This window comes from Microplitis mediator, chromosome 1 (genome assembly GCF_029852145.1).
Source record: "Microplitis mediator isolate UGA2020A chromosome 1, iyMicMedi2.1, whole genome shotgun sequence".
NCBI classification, from domain to species: Eukaryota; Metazoa; Arthropoda; class Insecta; order Hymenoptera; family Braconidae; genus Microplitis; species Microplitis mediator.
Window position 1 is genome coordinate 25,709,726 of NC_079969.1, and position 22,711 is coordinate 25,732,436.

At 28.6% G+C, this 22,711-nt stretch overlaps 4 protein-coding genes and 1 long non-coding RNA gene across 5 annotated transcripts; 3 read left to right on the forward strand and 2 right to left on the reverse strand.

Annotated features, from left to right (window-relative positions):
- Window positions 1-4,191: 4,191 nt before the first annotated feature.
- LOC130664362 (peroxisome assembly protein 12-A) lies at window positions 4,192-5,736 on the forward strand. The gene has a single exon (XM_057464218.1). The coding sequence runs from the start codon at window positions 4,598-4,600 to the stop codon at window positions 5,579-5,581; it is 984 nt and encodes a 327-aa protein (XP_057320201.1). The 5' UTR covers window positions 4,192-4,597; the 3' UTR covers window positions 5,582-5,736.
- Window positions 5,737-6,308: 572 nt separating this feature from the next.
- Window positions 6,309-7,294, reverse strand: LOC130664430 (uncharacterized). The gene is made up of 2 exons (XR_008989410.1): window positions 7,155-7,294; window positions 6,309-7,095 (listed from the first exon to the last, which is right to left on the reverse strand). It is a non-coding gene; the product is annotated as an uncharacterized LOC130664430 (long non-coding RNA).
- Window positions 7,226-13,851, forward strand: LOC130664112 (putative uncharacterized protein DDB_G0282133). Its single transcript, XM_057463916.1, has 4 exons — window positions 7,226-7,424; window positions 8,750-9,882; window positions 10,116-12,107; window positions 12,888-13,851. Exons 2-4 carry the CDS (start codon window positions 8,893-8,895, stop codon window positions 12,987-12,989), a joined length of 3,084 nt encoding a protein of 1,027 aa, XP_057319899.1. The 5' UTR covers window positions 7,226-7,424; window positions 8,750-8,892; the 3' UTR covers window positions 12,990-13,851.
- Window positions 13,852-16,118: 2,267 nt separating this feature from the next.
- Window positions 16,119-19,105, reverse strand: LOC130664181 (protein crooked neck-like). Its single transcript, XM_057464037.1, has 2 exons — window positions 18,897-19,105; window positions 16,119-18,203 (listed from the first exon to the last, which is right to left on the reverse strand). Exons 1-2 carry the CDS (start codon window positions 18,930-18,932, stop codon window positions 16,224-16,226), a joined length of 2,016 nt encoding a protein of 671 aa, XP_057320020.1. The 5' UTR covers window positions 18,933-19,105; the 3' UTR covers window positions 16,119-16,223.
- A 965-nt stretch (window positions 19,106-20,070) lies between these two features.
- LOC130664249 (serine/threonine-protein kinase RIO2) lies at window positions 20,071-22,425 on the forward strand. Its single transcript, XM_057464157.1, has 3 exons — window positions 20,071-20,304; window positions 20,402-20,543; window positions 20,832-22,425. The coding sequence occupies exons 1-3, from the start codon at window positions 20,239-20,241 to the stop codon at window positions 22,055-22,057; spliced, it is 1,434 nt and encodes a 477-aa protein (XP_057320140.1). The 5' UTR covers window positions 20,071-20,238; the 3' UTR covers window positions 22,058-22,425.
- Window positions 22,426-22,711: the final 286 nt, after the last annotated feature.

The window sequence follows — 22,711 nt, forward strand, 5'->3', positions numbered from 1 at the left end:
TATTCTCAGTCAATCAGTAGACATTTTGATAACGGCTATAAAAATTTAAATAGAAAGTAGAATTAGGATATTAAATAATCGAAAAAAAATTATGTTACATCTTGGCATAGTCGACTGTACGATTGTGAGCTTCGAAGCTGATTTTGTAATTTAAAAAAATTTCAAATATCTTACCTAAAAAATTATCTGTATCTCCGACAATAGGCGACTATTAGAATCCTTTAGGCAGTCAAGATCTGTAATAAGATAATTAATTAATTTAGATTACTATTTCAAGGAATGCGACTCTATATTCTTTGGTGGCAATATTGAATCAATTTTTAAATTGAAGTTGAATAGAAATATTATAAAAATTCCTTTAATAATAATTAAAAAAATAAATAAATAAATAAATAATAATTATTTACCTACATTTCAAAAGACTTCGATGATGTTGTCATTTTCCAATACATAAAGTTGGATCGCCGTTATCGACAAAATCTACGATATTTTTATTGATAAAATTGATGCAAGTACTTGATCAACTCCTTTACTTCAATTGTATTTGATAATAATCTAAAATACATAAATAAATAAATCAATGACAGATTTTAATTAAACAAAGAATGTTTTTTCTGATTTAAAAATAAAAAAACACATACCGGAAATCTTCAGTAATTTTCAGACAAATAAAACCAATGAGATTCTTGATTAAAAACTTATCAGAACAAGTGTTTTAGTTTTCGTTTATAAATTGAACAAGTAGCCTCTCCTTAAGCTGTTAGATATTTTATATCGAAAGGTCCCTAAATTAATTAAAGCTAAGATTCGAGGTACAAGCTCGAATATTTTTCAAGATGAATTTGAGGTAAAAGTCGCGAAACTTATCAGCAGACTACAAACCGAATTACCTCTACTTTAGGACTTGGGGCAGTTTCAGTTAAATACAGTAGAATCGCGTTATAAGTCCTCCTACAGGGGTGTAAGGGAATATAATTCTAAGAATTTCTGTGCCCCCACTTCTGCTCAGCAGTTGAACGCCTTAACTCACACTTCCCCTACTTTGCAAGCGTGTGAGTGTGTACATGATTATTTTCGTAGTCATAGAGGGGGAATGTCTTCCGAGAAATATAAGTCGGCGGACTTATAACGCGACTGGACTGTACAAACGAAAAAAATTTGGGAAATATTAGCACACAACTTCAACTCGAGTCAAAAGATAGAAAATAAAAACATTTATTAAAAAAATTGATTTATTAAAAAAATATATCATGCAGAAAGTCGTTACGTCACTCACCTCGCCGAAAAATATCCAGACCAGCAGACAATTCTTTCAATTTCTGTAAATACAAAAATAATTATTGTGAATTATTGTTTACATAAAATAATATTTTTGTATAAATTTTTGTTGCATTTGAAAAAAAATTTACTTCGGCGGACGTTTTTTTGCGCTTCCAGTAACCGGAACCAGCGTTAAAGATGCTAATGATCGGGACCTTAAATAATTTTATTGCATCAATAAGCAACTCGGAACTGTAGATTTTCTTCTCAGGGAAATCATTTTTGCGTCAACTGAAAATTTCACAAAAAAACTGTTTATAAGTAGTAAATAAATATTTTTAGCTCAAAGTCAAATATTTAGAACTGCTGAGAATAATTTTTGTTCTTTTTTAATTTTCCAGAATATTATAAAAAAAACATGAAATATAAATCAATTACTGAAATATCAGTGAAGAAAATAATACAAATTTTTTTTAAGCAATTAAATATATAAGCACCTTCAAGCTATCCAGATCCCTATCCAAAACATCCCATAGAATCCATTAGAATGGGTCAAAAGCCGCTTAAAAACCAATACAAGTCTATAGGATTCTATGCGGCTTTTGACCCATTCTAATGGATTCTATGGGATGTTTTGGATAGGGATATTTAAAATATATTTTCGACATTAAATATTCAGTTAAGAAACAGTTAATAAACAAACTTAATGACTTAATGAAGCTGTCAAGACTCAAACTATTTATTGTCAATGAAAATAAATAAAATAAAGTAATAAAATGATTGAATTTTAAATCTTACTAATACAAGTTAGTTTAAAAATTGTCACAAATTCTTCGATTCTTGTCTTCTTGCAGCATCCACACTATTAACGGCAATTTTAGTAAGCTGCAGCGCTGACATCCAATTTCATAATTTGAATTTTTTTACGGCCATCTTTATTTCCAACTTCCAGTTAAAATATTTACAGTTCTCAAGATCTGTAAAATTATAATAATTCGCTCATTAATTGAACATAATAAATATTTTTAAAAATCCAAGTCTATTATTTTCTAGTGACAATAATTAGTATATTAAATTCTTGTCTTCAATAAAAAGTTTAGTATAATTATAAAGGCTAAATTATTTAAATCGTTGTTCAAACGACAATTCAATACCTGAATATTAATTAATTACCCAAATTATGATTAAGAAAATGATGACATAAATCGTTCGTTGTATTTGTCAAATCCGAGCTATTCGGATAGATAATATATTTAACCTGACTAAGCCAATGTTTATTAAAAAATTATTTTCAGATTGATGAATACTACTTCAGAAAGCTAATAAGCTATTAATTACTTCTAGATGTCACAAATAAATAAAAGAAAATGATTAAATGTGTGGCACAAATTGAGCACTTGGTATCTTCATCTCACATCTCTAACTAATGTTTTCGAACTATTTCAACTGTTCGATTTTAATGATCAGATGACGTAGATAATGTGAGTGTATTTCGTAATGAACAATCTTTTAATTACTCACATTCCATATCTCGATTGAGCTTCGATGAAATTCATAACAAAGCCGCAACTTGTAAGTGCTCATGTTTTTTTTTGTTTAAAAAAATTATTTATTGATTTCTTTTTTTATTATAAGCATAATTTTTAGCATCAAAAGTAATTAACTTGTAAATAATAATTATTAGAAATAAATATCCATTTAAATTAAATTTTAAAAAATAAAAGCAAAAGTATCGAAAAATCAAAATATCTAAAACAATAATATTTTGTTGTAAAAAATAAGACAAAACACTTTTAAAAAAGCATAATTTTTGAGTACTCCGAAGCGGTGTAAAGAAAAAAATATTGACTTTTTGATGAATGTAGCTAACAATCAGCAGTTTTTTGAAATTTTTCAATAAATAATTTAAATATAACAAGAAGAAAAATTACAAAATGCGTATTGAGAAAATTGAAAAATCCAAACGCGCATTATTTTAAATTTAATGATTTTAGTTAATCAATTTATGATTTATTTTAAAATATCAGGGGATAACCACAGCCCTTATTAAAAGAAGCGATTTAAAACTATTAGAAAAAAAAATTTTTTTTATATTTTTTAATGCTTTTGAATACTTTGAATACCTTTGAATCACCCTTCTCATGAGAATTTAACATTACTAATCGTTTTAAATCGCTTCTTTTCATGAGTAAGTACACGATGCGTTATCAATCAGTTAAAACAATCAATCGTCACCTGTGGTCGCAGTGGCGAAATTGGTAACGCGCTTGGACAGTTCTCCTGAGGGGCTAGCCCTCGTGTGATCTATAATCTGTGTCATAGGGGAGTGAAGCAATCCTCTGATCCGCCACCGGTGAATATCTCGTGATAGGGTGGTGAGGGGGGTTGTGGATCGAACCTGTGGGCCTTCGTGATACTATTTAGTAAGATTAGGAATGTAAGTTTCCCCTAAGGGACTGATATCCGAGAGTTCCCGGTTCAAATCCGGGCTGCGACAATTTTTTTTTCTTTTTTTTTTTTTTTTTATTGATAATAATATTTTTTATATTTAAAAAGATAAAACATTTATTTATTTTTAATTTTTCATAAATAATTAAATTATTCAAAAAAATATAGGAGACACGAGACAATTTATTAATTTTGCACAAATAAATATATAAATTAAAATAATGAAATTTAAAAAAATGCGCGTACTTTTTTTTTAATTACTTAGTACTCATTTTTTAATTTTCGTTGTTTTTTTACATTTTATTTATTTATAATTATTCAAAAATTTTAAAAATTACCGATTGTCAGCCAAATTCACGCTCATAAATTTCATTTATCATATGATAGTAATCAAAATGTTGATAAACACGTTACCTATTGTTACCATGATTATTACGCTTCTTATTCGAGAGAGAGGTATTAAATTTGTAAACAAAGAATAAGATAAGTCACGTGCTCAGATATTATTTGTATCCTGTTGATTAATATTGTTAATTGCATTGTTATATTTATCAATATTATTTAATATCAAATTCTGAACAGTAATAATTTAAATTGAATCAGTATTAAGAATTATAATAATATGAAAATCATGAAGTTTATGTTCATAGTCAACGATATTGTGTGAAACGAGTAATGCGACATTGAGTGTTAAATAACCTATTGCAATTTTCATAAATTCTAACGTATTATTATAAAAAATAATGCCACTTTTCTCTCAAAGAAATTTAATAATTTGAAAGTTGTGATCTGAACGATACATTTTTTTCGAATATCAATAATATTTATCAGGATATGTGTCCACGTATTCTAATATATGTAAAAAGTACATAAAAAAATTTAAATAAATATGGCAGAACGTGGGGTTTATTTAACTAATACTACTTTTGTAAAACCGACAATATTTGAAATAGTCGCACAACAATCGCTCTCATCAACTCTAGAGCAGATATTTAATAAATTTTATTCATTTTTAATAACTAATAATCCCGAAAGATATGGATGTCTTGATCGTTGGTCACATGAAGTTTACTTATTATTTAATGGAGTAATTCAATATTTTTATTTGAAAAATTATTCTGCGTCTTTTGCTGAAACATTTTATGGATTAAAAAGAGTTACAATTAAAAATTCACATGTAGAGAATGAAATCTCTAAAAACAAAAAAATCTTACATCTTATTACATTAATTATTAATCCGTATATTAAATCAAAGTTTCAACAATACGAGTTAGAAATAATTGATGGGAAAATTCCAAAGGAAAAATGGAAACAATTAATGAAAATTTATTTTGTTAAGACTTACAAAATTATGAATTTTACTTATAATATTATTGAGACGTATTATTATTTGCGTTATATAATAGACGACTTTAAAAATCCAACTCCTTTATTCCATTTGTTGTCATCGACACTAACTTATTCTGATCCATTCAAAGTAACTTCAATGGCTGAATTATTCAATAAATGGAAACAAAATAACTTTAGTACCAGTGAAGGTGTTGAATTAATTCAAAGAGGATTTATGACGACTCTTGAGTTGGGAGCATTTTTTCTTCAGTTTGTTAGTTGGTGGAATCAAGAAAATTATTATACGAACATCACATCATTGCCGATACCTCCATCACCTCCGACTTTGGAAATGCCTGAGAAATCCAAAGGACTGTGTCCAGTTTGTTGTAAAACTTTAAATATACCGACTGCTGTGGCAGTATCGGGATATGTATTTTGCTATCAATGTATTCTACCTATCATACAAACTGATAAGAGGTGTCCAGTGACACATTATCCTGCTAAGGAAGATGATTTAATTAGAATTTATATGGATAAATAGTTTTATTTAATCTTAGATAGACTTAATTTATTATATTTTGTATGAATGTGTAGAACAATATTTTACATAAATATTTTTTTAATTAAATAACTAGTTTTAGATTTTATTAATCACTATTCAAACAGCTTCAAATAATAACAAAAGTATTTAAAGTAAAATAAAAAAAAATTTTAAATAACTTTCTTTTCAATTAAGCAAATTATTTGCTCGGTGATTATCAAGAAAATGTGATACTGAAGTTAGCAAACGTCAAATAATTTTTGGAATTTAAAAAAAATGATAAATTATAAAAAAAAATATATTTTGAAAAATTGCACTTGTAGATTTTTTTATTTTCTACATGTGCATTTTTTTAGTTTTTTTTTTTTTTTGCAATTGATTTGGTGAAAAAAAAATCCAAAAATTGTTGATTGCCTGCTAACTTCTGGATCATAAGAAAATATATTTTTGTTTAAAGAACTTACAGATTTTGCTAGAGACATTTTTTTACTTAATTTTATATTCATTGTAATAATTTACTTATTAATATAAAATTTACAAATTAATTATAATGAAGTTGGCTGACGTTTAGTAATTTTTGAATTTTCTTAGAAACGAATGATAGAAACAAAAAATTTTTTGATCGTAAAGCACATCTCAGATGCTTCGCATCATAAGTCGTGCAATATTTCAAAAAATTACACCTATGATTTTTTTTAATTTTCTCCATGTGCACATTTTTAGTTTATTTTATTTTTTTTTTTTAATTAATTTGTTGAAAACAAATCCGAAAATTGTTAATTGTCTGCTAATTTATGAGTATGAATGTAACTGACAGATGGGAATTTTTTAAATTTTTGAAGAAATGCATAAAATGTAAGTTAAATAAAAATTTAAAAATGCGTACATATTTAGATCAATGAAAAATCCGTACGCACACTTTTTTAAACTTCATTATTTTAAATCATTTATTTATTTATTCAAAATTTATCAAATGTTTCATGTCTGCTACATTCACACATTGCTCATTTCTGGATCATAACAAATTAACATTACAAACAGCATTAAAAAAAAATTAATTTAAAAAAATTTTATTCTAAAATTGTAAATTTCAGAGAATAATATAGTTGGATTAGCGAGAGTTTGCGCTTCGGTTTTTTACCCCCACCATCAAGGCGCAATGTCTTAGGTACTAAATTTAGATGGTGGGGGTAAAAACCGAAAATATCCGAAACACAAACTCTCGCTAATCCAACTATAACAGCCGGGAAAAAAACAATTCAAGTGTCAAAAAAAAAAAGTATAGTGCGCGTAGTTGACTTTTTTCTTTTTGGATTTCTGTTGGTAACATGAGAAATCGCCCGTACATTCAATCGATATCAGAACTTAATTTTCGCGCCACCTAAATTCAAATTATTGAACTCTCAAGAAAGATCACAACGTGACGTGTCGCTTTTCGTAGGCACTCGTATTATACTCGATTTCATTAATTTCACACACATGCTCAATCCAATGTCTCCATCTCTCTCTTTCCACTGTAACAAAAATCAAAATGTAAGCCATAGTAAAGTGAGCGTCGAATTTAAAAACTCACACAAACCGGTTTTGAATGTATTTGTAAATTTTTATGAAGCCGTAGTAAACTGACTGTAGTAGTCACGTAGAATTCGTAGAGAGTAAGAGCAAGAGTCGTATATACTGTATAGTGTGATATATATTTGTCGCGTGTACTCGTGATTATAATTTAAAATGTATTTTTTTAAATTAAAAGATTAAGTTTTAATTTTTAAATTTGTGTGAATGTTGAGCGTTTGCAATTTTTAAATCACTCGTTAATTAATCAGAGTACATTTAACACATTATCGTAAGTATTATGACTCATTTTATCCCGTTATAACCAATTTTTTTTTACCTCATGGTCTCTTTATTTTATAAATTATTATATTTTTTTTTAAATATAAATGTATGAATTTATTTTCGTCTAAAAAAAAATAATAGTTTTAGACATTACGGTCCGTCAGATAAGCACTAGACAAAACAAATTAATGATAGTTGTGTAGGTTTGTCTTTGAAGACCTGATGTCTGGGTTATGATGCCATTAGTATCTTATATATATCATTGTATTGAAAGTATCATGCGTTGGTGGATGGGAAAAGGAGCAATCTTCTATATATGTGTACACTATGTTACTGGCTTAATGTATATATGCATCTAAATGTATATACACATGTACACATTTATAAAAGTATATAGATGTGTATGTGTTCAAGGGGGTGATGAGCAATCTTCTTCAACCTGTAGCATAACTGTCCATATATATATATATATATATATATATAAATATATGTATAAATCTTGTCATGGCCACTTGTTGAATTTAAATTAGATATTTGTTTTTAAGATAATTGCTAATTCAAATATATATTGGCTTGCTGATATTATAAATTAATTTGAATTTCAAACCAATATTTATATTAATTAACTAAAGATATGTATATGCTTATTATTAACAAGTATTTTTAACATGCATGCTAGTTTAAAAAATTTATAAATATGATACTGAAAATATCATATTTTTATTATTGTTTTTTTTTATGAAATTAAAAATTACTTAAAATTATTCATATAAAGATTTTAAAAAATTCTTTTTTTTTTTATGACTAAAGATTTTCTATAAAATTGAATTAATAATTTAAAAAAAATATATTTTTTTTTGTATTGGAGTTAAAAAATGAACTTGTTTTTCTTTATACTATGCGGGAGATCTTGATAGCAAAGGGAGATGACCGTAAAAGAAGGGGAACGGGATACGTAGGGGGTGTAGCGTAAAAGTTAATAGTAAAATAGTAAGAAAAAAAATAGGTGTCGAAGAACTTTTGGGCGTGACCTCCTGGACTTGACCCGAGATTCGATAGTATCCTATCTAACATTCTTAGAAACTAGTTTTTTACTGCTGGGAAATGTTTTTTATTTTTTCGAAAACGTCCGCAATGATACGTCTAGATAAAAATATTAAATTTATGTCGAAAGTCTCAGTATTTATATATTATTTCCATCTGTCAGTAATTGCTTTGTCTTTATGTAATTTTTTTATTGTTTGTTTAACATTTAAATTCAAAATTTAAATGTTCACTGCAATGTAAAAATAATTGCGAAATTATGAATTAATTTTTTTATTTTTTTTACAGATACTGCTCGTGTACTTATACAAGAAAAAAACATTCATATGAGCTAAAGGTTTTATGACAATAAAATTGACAAAAAAAACAAATTGAACGATTGATAAATTAAAAAAGTATAAACCTTGAGAAAATAAAATATAAAAATAATAATGTTTCGAACGGCAAGTTTTGACGATAGATTAATGAATCCACCGAGTGATGAAAGCTTTGATTTTTATCATGTAGAAACAGGACAAGGATATTATATAAAATTTACACCACCATCAGATACTAAATTTTGTCCACGTGCTAATTTTCCGTCACGTTTATTAAGTAGATCAGTACCAAGACGTAATCGTAGTTTAGTAAATTTCAAAATAAATCGTTCATTACAATTTGATAGTAATATTAATCCACAAGAACAACGACGTAGAAGTGACAGTTTTTTGTCACCAAAATCAGTAGGACATTCACCGATAAATAAAAATTTATCATTGAGTCGATCAGCTAAAATATTAAAAGCATTAAATATTGAGTATAGTCCAGTAATGAATGATGATTATAAAAAAATAAATAAAACTTTGACATTTGATTTAACACCAAATTCAAGTAGATTTAAATCACCAACATCAACAGCAACAAATAGCCAAACACGTCGTTGTAAATTATCTGATTTAAGTTTACAGTCAAATGGTATAAGTAAATCATTAAATTTTGACAGCTGTGATGATTCACCAGTTGCAAGTGCACTTGATACTTCAATTGAATCTATTGACGAGAATCAAAATCAAACCCCGTCTTCACAAAGAAGTAGAAAAATAAAAAAAACATTGAGTTATTTATCATTAAGTTCAGGTGGAAGTGGTACGTCATCGTCATTTGAATTTCATTTGCTATCATCGCCGGGCCTAAGAACTGAATTACGTGAAAAAATAGATGATATTGTAGTAACAAGTATGGTAACAACTCCACAATCAAAATTAATGTCATCAGGTCATAAGCAACTAGTTAATGATGATGAAATTACTGTTAGTACACCACGAAATTTGTATAAAGACTTTACGGACGATGATAATGATGATGAGAGACCGGAAACACCGGTCAATGTTATACGATTGATTCCGGAGAGTATGAGTGCCATTAAGAAGAGTCATCGTAAGGTAAAAAGATCATTATTTTTTTAAATTTAAAAGGGGCTGCCGCGTTTCACAAAAAATTTAAACTAATTAAGAGCGTGTCTTAAACGATGACGCGGTTATTTTTGGTACATTTTCATCGTAAACTATAATAATTAGAGACGCATTTGGAGAAAAAATTTAAAAAAGTTCTGGTTCCTTAAATTTGTATTTTTCTATTTCAGTGAATTAATAAATAACTTTTTTTTTTTTTACAGGAACGTTTTACTGGACGCTTCATGAATCGTATAAATCAAAATTCAACTGAAGAGCCTCTAGACACAGACATTGACTCGGAAGAACGACCCACAACTCCTTTAACAAGTGATGTACATCAGAGTCCAAATTATAGTATTCATTCAATTAAAAAATCTCATAAAAAAGATAAAAGTAAAAAAAAATTATGTGTAAATCATTCAGAAGATGAGTTGTCAGACACTGGGTCTCTTTTTGAGTACTCAAATATTGAAGAAGAAAAAGAAAAAGAAGAAGAAGAAGAAGAAAAATTGAAACTCAATTCATCTGAAGATTTGAGTCCCGTGCAAGTTAACGAGGAAATAGAATTTCAAACACCCCCAAAAACTGGACAGTGTCATGAGCCCAAGACACCTGTACCCGCGACTCCAAGAGCAAGTACATCAGGTCGAATAACTCCTGAAAATCGTATCGATTATTTAAAACGTATAATGACTGATTCAATTAAAAAGTCACATAAAAAACTTAAGGATTCAAATAAAAAAAAATTATTCAAGTCGCGTTTGATAGAACGACAACAGGATAATGTTTCAATGTTGAAAAATGAACTAAATTTAAATGAATCTACTGAACAAGAAATTCTTCCATCAAAATCTTCAGATACCGATACTAGAAATCGTTCTGGTACACCAGAAAATATGAATTCAAGTAGACTGTTGCTATCAAAATTTAGTTCTGTTAAAAAATCACATAGAAAAGATAAACATCGCAAAATAGGTTTTGCCCAACGTCATATAATGATGAATGACAGCAATGAAAGTTCAAGTCCTGAAGCAGAATATAATAAATCACCCAGCAAACGTTTATTAAATATTCCACAAATAAATATAACAGAAGCTAGTACATCAAAGTCTTCAAATGATTTATCAACGTCATTACACCATGACAATAATCGTTATCAAAGTCTCCATCAGTCAGTGTTAGACTCTGAAGACGGAGATTTTAAATTGATCTCATCCCCAAATAAACGAAAGAGCCCAAATGTTAGCAGTTGTTCCTCTATTGAAGCAGATACGTCAAGCAGTGAATTAAAGCTGATGGATTGTCAGAGTCCGGAAGAAGAATTTAAAATATTTACGCCAATTAAAAAAAGAAAGTCTATTGGTAAATTAAATAAGAGTAATTTAAATGAATGTGTATTTTCTACACCAAAAAAACCAGTTGTTGAAATTTGTAGCGATAGATGTGAAACTCCTAGATTGGGTATGAGTATTTTAATACCTGCGAATGATAATGACGTAGTTAAAAATAAATATAGTAATAATAATAACAATGATGATGATAATAATATTAAGAAGGGAGATGACGCAAATGTCGAGAGAACGCAGAGTGATGATGACACGAATGGCAGACAAACACCAGATAATTTAAATCATACTAAAATGATTTCATCTTTAAGCTCGATTAAAAAATCACATCGTAAAGATAAGTGGGCGAAAGTACGCACGCGTGAGTCATCACGTTTGTTATTAAAAAAAAATAAAAATAGTAGTTATGGTAAAAATGATTTTAAAGATCTCAGTACAGTTAATAATACGAATTGGCGTTCTAATAATTTAACATTCGAATCCAGCCCTGAAAGTGAGGAAAAACATGAATCGTCGGAAGAATTAACAAGTCCTAGGCCATCAACTTCTTCTGCAAATAATTCGTCTCCTTCAGATAATAATAAAAGTGATAGTAATACTGAGACAATTAATACGCCACCAAATTGCTTAAAAGTTAAGACGTATTTACGATTAATACAAAATACGTCGATTAAAAGATCACATAAAAAAATGCGGGAAAAAAAGAAACAGGATTCGATTATTTGTGATGATAATGATGATAATTTGTCTGATGATGGATCGATTTTTGACGAAAAAGAAAAGATAATTGATTATGAAAATTCTGGTTTGATGGAAGATGATGATATTAAACCATTGGACGGTGATAATGATGATCATTATGATAAGGTATTTTTTATTAATAATTTAGTATCGTTAGAAAGATCTTGACTTGAATTTGTGTCTTTTCGTAATTTAAACTCTTTTTTATTCCCAAGCATTGAGATAAATTGATTTATCTACATCATTCGAATTACATTTAAATTACGCGGGAAAAAGGACGATCGTGTTTATTTTAGTTAAACAAATTAATATTTTAATTATCCTGTCACTAAATATGACTGGATGTCACTGAATATATATTATTTATATCGCATTACTAATTCTAAAACAACATATTTTTACACTCCCTTTTAGTTTTAGGGAGTTTCTCAAAGCGAAAAAAGCGTACACAGAAAAAAAAGGATTCATTGACGCAATAGTATATTACACACCTAGGGCAGTAAAGTAAGAAATGTTTCAGATCACATGTAATCAATAAACATGTGATCTGAGGCTTTCTTATTTACTGCCCAAGGAGTGTTTACTATTTTTACTCCCCTAAAGAAAATTTTTACTTACCCCAAGAAATTTTTTGCATTGTTAATTAAAAATAAAAATTTATTTAAAACTAGAAACAATCACTTGGCGCAAGAAATTATTTCTTTCCCAAAAAATTTTTTCTCGCCCCAAGACAATTTTTGTATTCAATTCATAGTGCATAAAAATTTTTGCAGCAATGAATCATTTTTTTCCGTGTATTTTTTCATAAATTTAGTAGTGATATTTAGGCAGTCACACAGTGACTGCAGATTAGTCGTCATAGTTATTTGAAAAATTATTGCAACTAAAATTTTATTTAATTTTCAGGTATTTCCAAAAGGTACTTATTCAAAATCATTTAATAGTAATCGATCAAATGATGGCTCTATTTTTGGATCTGATGATGAAATGAATAGTCCAAGTGAATAATTTTTATTGAGAAGATAAAGAATAAATGTGATTTATTCATTTATTTAACTTTTGATCAATTATTATTATTATTTTTTTTTTTTGATGAGCGTTGAGCTCTTTTTTTTTTTTAATCAATAATGATAAATGATCAAATGAAAATTTTATGTCGATGTGATTAAATAATTAATGGACCAAACTAAAGTCAATATTAATTTTCATGATAAATGCTGATAATATCTAATAGATTGATTTAAAAAATAATTAAATCCAACTGTTATATTAAAATACGAGGTAAAAGTTGAATGAAAGTGCCTTAAAAATTTAACATGTATAATATATGACTTCATTTTATAAAAAATTATAGACTTATAAAAATTTCTATCAACAACTTTGTTTTTTTTTTTTAATTGTTTTATATAAACATTTTTCAATTTAATTACTATACATTTTTTCTTCAATTAATAATTAATTTGTTGTATTATTGTACTTGTATTTAAAATTGTATCAGTGCTAGTGTAATTGTGATATGTATATAATTCTACGTAAAATAGTCTTATAAATCATTCAAATAAAAGAAAAAAAAAATTAAAGAATAAAAAAAAATAGAAAAAATACAACACAATTACATAATAAAAAAATTTAATTTATGCAAATTACTATATCGATTAACTTGTATTTTTTAAGATTTAAAATTAATTTTTGTGGGTATTAATTGGATTGGTACATAATTATTGTCATAAGAGCTTTAAATAATAAAAATTATTATATTAAATATTATATTATCTTTATCGTCTTAAATTTATCGCCACTTAATTTGTAATCAATAATTATTATATACTTTTTTGTTCTTATAAAAATAAATATTAAATATGTTGATTTATATTACTTATACTTAATTTTTTTCCTTAATCCGTAACTCGTAATTAATTTATTGCGTACCAAGGACATTATTTAATCTTAAGTTTTTATAAATGTCGTTGCATTTTAGCAAACATCATTAATAAAATATATCAGTCATTGATTAAGAGTAATTTAACAGATAAGCACATATTTAATTAATTACAAGTTAAAACACTTGACAGTCGATGATTCATTATGTTTAATTAATATGAATTATTACTTAAGGGCATTCTCAGACAGTGCCCCCCACTTTTTAAAAATATGCAATGACTTTCAACTGTCATAACCGTATCAAAATTTTAATTATTAATTAAAAAAAAATTAAAACCTTAATTGAAAAAAGGACAACGTAGTCGTAATTTCGTTGAGATATAAAATTTTAAAAAAATTACTTACAATTGATATCAATTGGGAGTTAAACGAAATTTGTTGAATAAATTTTAGCCAACAAAATTTAAAAATTCGAATTATAAAATTGACATGACGATTTTACTGAAATTTATTTAACGAATTTTGTTTAACTCTTAATTGATATCGAGTGTAAATAAATTTTTTTTTAATCTGTATATCGGCGAAATTACGACTACGTTGTCCTTTTTTCAATTAATGTTCTAATTTTTTTTTAATTAATTGATAAAAATTTGATACGCTTATGACAGTTGAAAATCATTGAAAATTTTTAAAAAGTGGGAGGCACTGTCTGAGAATGGCCTTAAAATCTTTATAAACATTAATGCTAAACTTATTAATTTTTATAAAATGCTTCAGAAATTTTTAATGACTTTTATTAAATCTAGTTAATTTAAAAATTATTTTCCAAATTCTTACGCCATAAAAATGTTCAAAATTTTATAATTATTAAATTCCTTATGTTGCGAATTAATGAATGTCATGTACTATTAAGTCTAAGGATGAAAATACGAAAATTTTTGACAGAATTAAAAGTCAGCTTTTGCCTATTTGAAATTTAAATAATTAAATGATTCAAATTGTTAGAAATTTGACAGTTAAATTAATGAAAATAAGTTGAACACTTAAGTGATTAATAAATAGATGTAATAATTCATTTTTTATTAAATCAACAATAATTTATTAAGGATCAATTTGAGCGTTTGAAATAAGTCTGAGCATAGTAAAAATAATAACGTATGATCCAATTCGTATAGATTTTATAAATTAGGCAATTGAATTTATAAAATAAAATAAATCATGCAAGATAATTTAATTGATTGATACTAATTACTTATTGTATTTATCCTATAGTGTCTGATAAAGTCATAAAAAAATCACGAAACGATCGATTTATTTAAATTAATTTCACTGTTCAATTTCCTATGATTTAAATTGCGAGTATGTCAATAATAAGACAACTCATTATTGAAAATTGTCTTAACAAGGAATAAAATCAGTGAGAAAATAAATATAATAATTAAATTTTACATATATTCATTAATAAAATATTTAAAAGAGCTATGATGGCAATAAAGTACTTTACCCCAAGGCCCAGCTTAAAAAATCCGATAAAATAATTTTCTTTTAATTCATAGATCGATTCTTTTCAACCTGATGGCTCCTTAGGAATAAATATGATTAGTGGTGATCAATCTCATTCTCGAAAAGTATTTGACATTGATTTTAACCACAATCGTTATTACAAAGGATACAACATTGATAGGAACCGAGCAGATTCTCGAAGAGTAACCGGCAGTAATAGAAGTCAATCTAATTCTCGAAGAATTATCGCCAGTGATAGAAATCAAAGTGATTATCGAAGAATGTATGGTACTGATAGAAATCAAGGAGGTTCTCGAACAGTAAACGCCATTGATAGATACCTCTATGGTTCTTAGCAAGTTGACGATAATAATTGGGATTTTCTCAGAGGAAGAAACTTTGAAAGAGGAGAAACTATGAAAATTCGAGGTCAGAGTGGAATTAAAAAGAGCAAAACAGATGTTCAAGATGAAATCAATATTGACATCAAGGCCGAAATTAATATTCCAGAGATGTTATAAATGGGGTCATTATTTAAATTTTTCTTTTAATTATAATTTTCTATGCAATGATTTGGCGCTAAATCTTAATGAATATACCGAAAATAAAATTTTGAATCTCCGAACAAAATTCAAAACTTCAATAATTATTTTATAAAAATCAATCTACGATATAAAGTTTATTTTTTATTATTCTAATTGTTCGGTAAATGGATAATATTAAAAAATAATTAAATTTAATTCAATACTACAATTTATTTAGAAAAATGAGTGATTTTTATTTACAGTTATTTACAAAAGAAAACTTATATCCATAATTTAAATCAAATCCTTACTCAACTAAAAGAATAATGAAAATTTAATTTTCTTCTGAAGTTTTGTCAGCGATCTTTTTCCAGTTCTTCGCAAAGCTCAGTAATTTTATGGTGGTTTTGTGAGTCTCATCCTCAGGGAACTCAAAGTCGTATACCTCCTGCCATCCCTCCATACCATCTTCACCCATCACTTTTTGTGTTTTCTTAATTCTTCGCGGCATCTTGTCCTTGATCTTCTTCTGACTCTCCTCATCCCCTTTCTCCATCTCAAAGTCTCTCCAAGCTTCCAACAAGATGGCTCGGCTCTCTCGGTCTCCATTTAGTTTTAATGCATTATTCGCACGCTCGAAAACTCTCCTAGCGACTTCTACTTTATCTATATCCTCATGCTCATTGAACAGCTCAAATTTGGCATAAGCGATCCAAATTTTGACGTGAATCGATCGCTCAAGCAGGCGCTCGAATAACTGCCGCGCTCTCTGAGGCTCTTCTTGGGATATTTCAAAGTCAATGTACGACTTCCACAGCAGCTCCGGCATATCGAGCCGTGGTTGCTTTAATCCAAGCTCATATATAGCTCGCGCACGATCAATATCACCCAGCAGAGTCTCTAACTCGCAGTATTTCATCCACGTCGTGCAGTTTTCCGGCTCATATTCCAACCACTTTTCATAAAGTTTTCTGCAACGATCGAATTCGCGTAACTGGATCTCCAATTCGATGTACCCACGGAATAGTTTATTTTTTGGACATACGCCCAAACTTCTACCCAGAGTTTTACGCGCGACAGTTAGATTTTTTCGTCTAATCTCAAACTTCGCATACATGAGCCAGATCTTTGCGAACGTAAATATTTTGTGCGGAATCAATTCGAGGCATACTGTGTAGACTTGTTGACAGCGACTCAGATCCTTGGTCTCGAGCTCTTCAAACAGGGCGTAGTTGATCCACAAATAAATGTAACGCCGCCAGTATTCTTTTTCTTTTTTAGGCGGAACGTAAGCGATAGCCCGTTCATATACTTCCCGAGTTTCCTCGTGGTTACCTTCCGATTCCATTAGTTTTAGATAATCGAACCATGTGTCGTAGTTGTAGGGGTCGTCGTTAACTGACTGCTCGTATTTATTTTTACGCTTACTAACAATTACCGATTCAATGTCTGAACGGTCGCCATATTTTTTTTCATGAATCGTGTACGCTTTATATATTTCTTCAGCGCGCTCCTTCGGAATGTGATCTATTGAATACTTGTAGATTGCTCGAGCGCGTTCATGCTCACGCTGAGATTCTTCAAAACGAGCAAACGCAAGATAGAGTTTCTCGTCGATCACTTCATCGCCATAGAATGTGACAGCACGTTCATAAACGCTACGGGCGCCTTTTATAAATCCGTTGTTGGCCTCAAAGCGCGCGTACTTTATCCAGTTCTTAACATCTGGATGGACCATCACAAAACGTTCGTAAATTTGACGAGCTCGGTCTAGTTCTTTGTATCTAAGCTCAAAATTAATGTACGTCTGCCATGCCTGCTCATCAGGTTCCCACTCCATCCAGCGCTCAAATACTTGCCGGGCTGCTGCCGTGTTCTCCAGCATCTCCTCCATGTACGTATACTTGTACCAAAATTGACTGACACGCGGAAGAATAGTGACCGCGCGATCCCACAAATTTCGCGCGTGATTGACTTGACGGTTGCGCATTTCCATCTCGACGTACTTTAGCCACAGAGTTATATTTCGATGATCGACGTCCAAAGCACGCTCGTAGATAGAACGCGCCCGGGGAATTTGTTTCTGTGTTTCCTCCCATTGTGCGTATTTTACCCAGTTTGATATGACCATACGATTCTTACGTATGTTGTCTTCAAATGCTTTACGTTTGCGGTGTTGATAGTCCGCGAGTTCATGGGGATCTGAAATTTTTTGCTTCGGTGGTGGTGGCAGGATCTCCAAATCACGTTCTTTGGCTTCACGTAGCAGCTGCTCAGCTGTTATTTGAATTTCCGCTGGGGCTTTATTTTTAACCTGAAATATATTAATATTAATTAGTATCATTATTCTATAAATTGTGATCAATATGGACCCAATATATTTTAAAAATTAAATTTCCCCCACCACGGTCTCATTTCAAACTCAAAAACGGATTATCTAAAACGAAAAAACCAAACCGCGTTGTAATCTGTATGCATGTAGTTATCGTTCCACGTAGGGGATTTTGAAAATTTAGATTTTAAAAAAAATGACGACATATTAAAAATTTTTTCGTTTTTTTTTTCTCATTTTTTTGGATTCAAGCAGCTTTAAAGAATCTTAAAAATCAAAATTTTCAAAATTCCCTACGTGCGACTTTAGCTACTGAATAGACGAATACGGAAAAATAAAAAAGTTGCGAATCGGTTCATATTTATGCAAATTATAGATGAGACTAGTTCAAAAAAAGTAGTTTCGAGAAAAACGCGTTTAAAGTTTTTCGTTGATGCAACGGTCAGTTGACGCGTTGTCACAAAAATGACTTTAACTCGGAAAATATTAGAAATTTTTATATAATACTCAAGATACATATTTTTGAATATATAAACTTTGATTTAATAAAATAAAAAAAATTTTTTTTTTTTGAAATTTCACAGTGGCTATCCCCCTTAACTTTCAGTCAAGCAATAGGTTTAAAAAATAATTGAATATTAATTTGAAACAAAATTAAAAAGGTTATGTACTTACTTTAGCCACCTTAGGCATTTTCTGAGGTTTTTCCATCTTGGAGTAAATTATTAACAAGTGACGTTTAAAAGTTTATTACTGAGTAATTATTATTCTAAAATAATAAATATGAAGAAATTATATATTAACTTGTCTTCACTTTCAAAACGTTTGTAAATACTCGCATACTCTTTTGGCTGTGATCTGTAATGGCCGCCAGAAAAAATTCGGATGAAGTTAAAAGTTAACGACTCACTGCACGCATGCGCGGTCGCCATTTAAAAAAAGCGGCAATTCAAATATTTTGGATAGGACTTGCAGTAATAGCTGGTGAATTTCCTCGCACAATTATTTTTAAAATTAACCCACTAGTACATTCGAAAATTTCTCTAGCTCTAGCTCTGGCCAAGTGTTGTCATATAGCGATAGCTAGAGCCAGAACATTTTCGAATGCACCCCAAGTAATTAATTTATTAATTATTATTATCACTTGCGTGGTAAATTTAAATATTTTGAAAATAAATTATTAAAAATTGGAGACAAATTAAAATTCGTTCAGTAAAATAAAATCGTGGCAGAATATGATAGAAAAATATTAAAAAAAAAAAAAAACATGCAAGTGTTTGAACAAACCTTGGCGGGGAAATAATATGCAGAAGGATTTCCTAACACACTTGGAGATTTAAATTAAATGTTTCCAAGTGTATTGCAGCTAAAAAACGTCACAACTGCTATTTCCCACCAGACAAGTGTACATTTTTATGTAAGACGTACAGATGTTGGTCCTAGAAGTCATAGGAAAAAATAAATTCCCCTTGAGTGAATTTTACTCCGAGAGGTTTAGAAAAAACACAGTCATCCGCTCCGGTTTCGGTCCAGATTTAATCTGCGCCCACTCCGCAAATTTTTACATTGTAAAAAAAGTGATTTCAATTCAAAAATAGTTTAGATGACTTATTTGACAATTATTTGTAATTTACTTTTTGTTGTCACTTGTGTCAAGTTTTTTAAGCAGATCGCTTTGTTAATATTTTGGCATCTTATCGATTGTCAAAAAACTTATATGTTATAGATGTCACAAAGCCAAATCTGCTACTTGGGACTTCACAAAAAAAAACAGATCTAATTATTTCCTCATTTAAAAATATTGCGGTCTTTTAAAAAAAAAAAAAAAAAATCCAGATGTCTCTGGTATTCATTTGGTCGCCATTTTATATTTCTACCGTAAAAACACACGTCCACGTGTTTCTAAGTATTTTTCAACAATAAAATAAACTCATACATGTTTTCAAATAATTAAATAATATTATTTGAATTTAATAAAATAATAAATTTAATCGATTGTTATTAAATAATTTAAACAATGGGTAAACTTGATGTCACAGGATTACGTTATCTTTCTAAAGAAGATTTTCGTGTTTTGACTGCTGTTAGTATTTATTTCTTACACACTTATACTAAATTATATTTATTTTAATTATTAAAATTATTTATATATTTACTGTATCAAATTAATTTTGTTTTAGATTGAAATGGGAATGAAAAATCATGAACTTGTTCCTGCAATGCTTGTTGCTCAAATTGCAAACCTACGTCATGGTGGTGTTCATAAATTATTAAGGGAATTGTCAAAACATAAATTAGTCAGTTATGAACGAGGAAAACGATGTAAGATTTTTAAATAATTAATTATTAATTTTATTTATTATTAATGATCCTGAAGTTAAAAGACGATTAAATATTATTAGAAAAAACTATTTTAAAATGTGGCCACAAAGATTTTAAAAAGTCCTTAATATCTATTCGACAAATTATTTGATTTTTTTCTATTTAAAAATTCAAAAAATTTCTGCTGATTTCACTGTCATAAATTATTAACTTGTAGACTTCAGATGTCCCTTTACAACTCAACTGCCAGTCTTACACTTCTATTAAGAATTTGAATTTTTTTTCCAGATGATGGTTATCGTTTAACCAACGCAGGATATGATTATCTAGCTTTAAAAGTCCTATCATCACGTGAAGTAGTGTCATCATTTGGTAATCAAATAGGTGTAGGAAAAGAATCAAACATATACGTAGTAGCTGACAAAAATGATACTCCATTGTGTTTAAAATTACACCGTCTTGGCCGTACATGTTTCCGTAACATAAAAGATAAACGTGATTATCATAAAAATCGTAAATCCATGTCATGGTTATATTTGTCTCGTGTATCAGCAACACGTGAATTTGCTTATATGAAAGCACTTGAAGATCGTGGGTTTCCTGTACCAAAACCCATTGATTTTAATCGTCACTGTGTTATTATGGAATTAGTTGATGGTTATCCATTGTGTTCAATAAAACAAGTTGAAAATCCTGATAAATTATATGATGAACTAATGAATTTGATAGTACGATTTGGTAATCATGGAGTCATACATGGTGACTTCAATGAATTTAATATAATGATTACGGATGATGGAAAACCGATTATTATTGATTTTCCTCAGATGGTATCTACTGAACATCCTAATGCTGAATATTTTTTTGAACGTGATGTCAATTGTATAAGAACATTTTTCAAACGAAGATTCGATTATGAAAGTGAATTATATCCGTCATTTAAAGATATTGATAGAGAAGATTGTATTGATGCTGAAGTCAAAGCTAGTGGATTGACTAGAGAAATGGAAAAAGATTTACTTGTTGGTATGGGAATGATAGATGATGATGATGATGATGATAATGATGATAATCAAAACGATGAAAGTAATCAAGATAATAAAGCTGATGACAAAGACAATAATGAGGAAAAAACTTTAGATGATGCTAAAATTAAATTATTAAGAGATGAAGTCGATGCAAGTATTGCCAGAGATTTAAATGAACAATTAAAAATACAAGTTGATGATGATGGTAATAATGAAGGGGAAGTTGAACAAGTTGATGAAAAAAGAGATTTTTCTGATGATGATTGTGAGTCGCAGTTTGATAATCGAAGTGCATGGAGTACTGCATCGACAATTGATCCGATGGTGGTAAAGAAACGCGTAAAACAATCGCTGCTGAAGCGAGAGCATCGCGCACAGTCGAGAAAAATTTTAGCTAAGGGTGAAGCTAGTGCAACTACACGACAGAGACGTGAAAATCGTAGTAATATTCAACAATCTACTGGTGGCGGTATCTGGGGAGATTAAAATTTGTTTTAATTTTTTTTATATTGCATACCTCAAGCGTGGACGTGTTGCGCTTAACAACTTCCTTAAAAGTTTTCAATATTTTTCGTAATTAATTAATTAATTAATTAAATAATTTAATGTAAAGTTTATATATCAATTAAATTATTCTAAGTACTTTTTTTTCTTTTTAGTTTCGTAGAACTATCAAAGAATTTCGAACTACTTAAGTACAAATATTTTTTTCAATAACTCCAGATTGAAATATTTTTAAAATTATGTTCATTTTTTATTAAAAATTTGTCGAATTTTTCATCATGACTTTAATAAAAAAAAATATCTTCCCTTTTTTTGAAAATTTGCAATTTTCATAACAGGAAGTTAAAATATACGCAAATATTTTATTTAATTTTTGAAAATATTATTTTCAAGTATTTGGTTTATCTAGAGATTATAAACTAGTTTTAGATAATAACTATTATTATTATTGTTACTATTATAGATAAATAAATAAAAAAACAATTTATAAAAACTGAAAAATTTTTATTAATAATTTTTTTTTTAAATTTATCAAATGACTGAAGTATTAAGTTTATTTCCTGGATAGATTTTATGGACACAATAGATAGATATAAAGAAAAAAACTTTTATTACAGCAACATTAAGATAAATCAT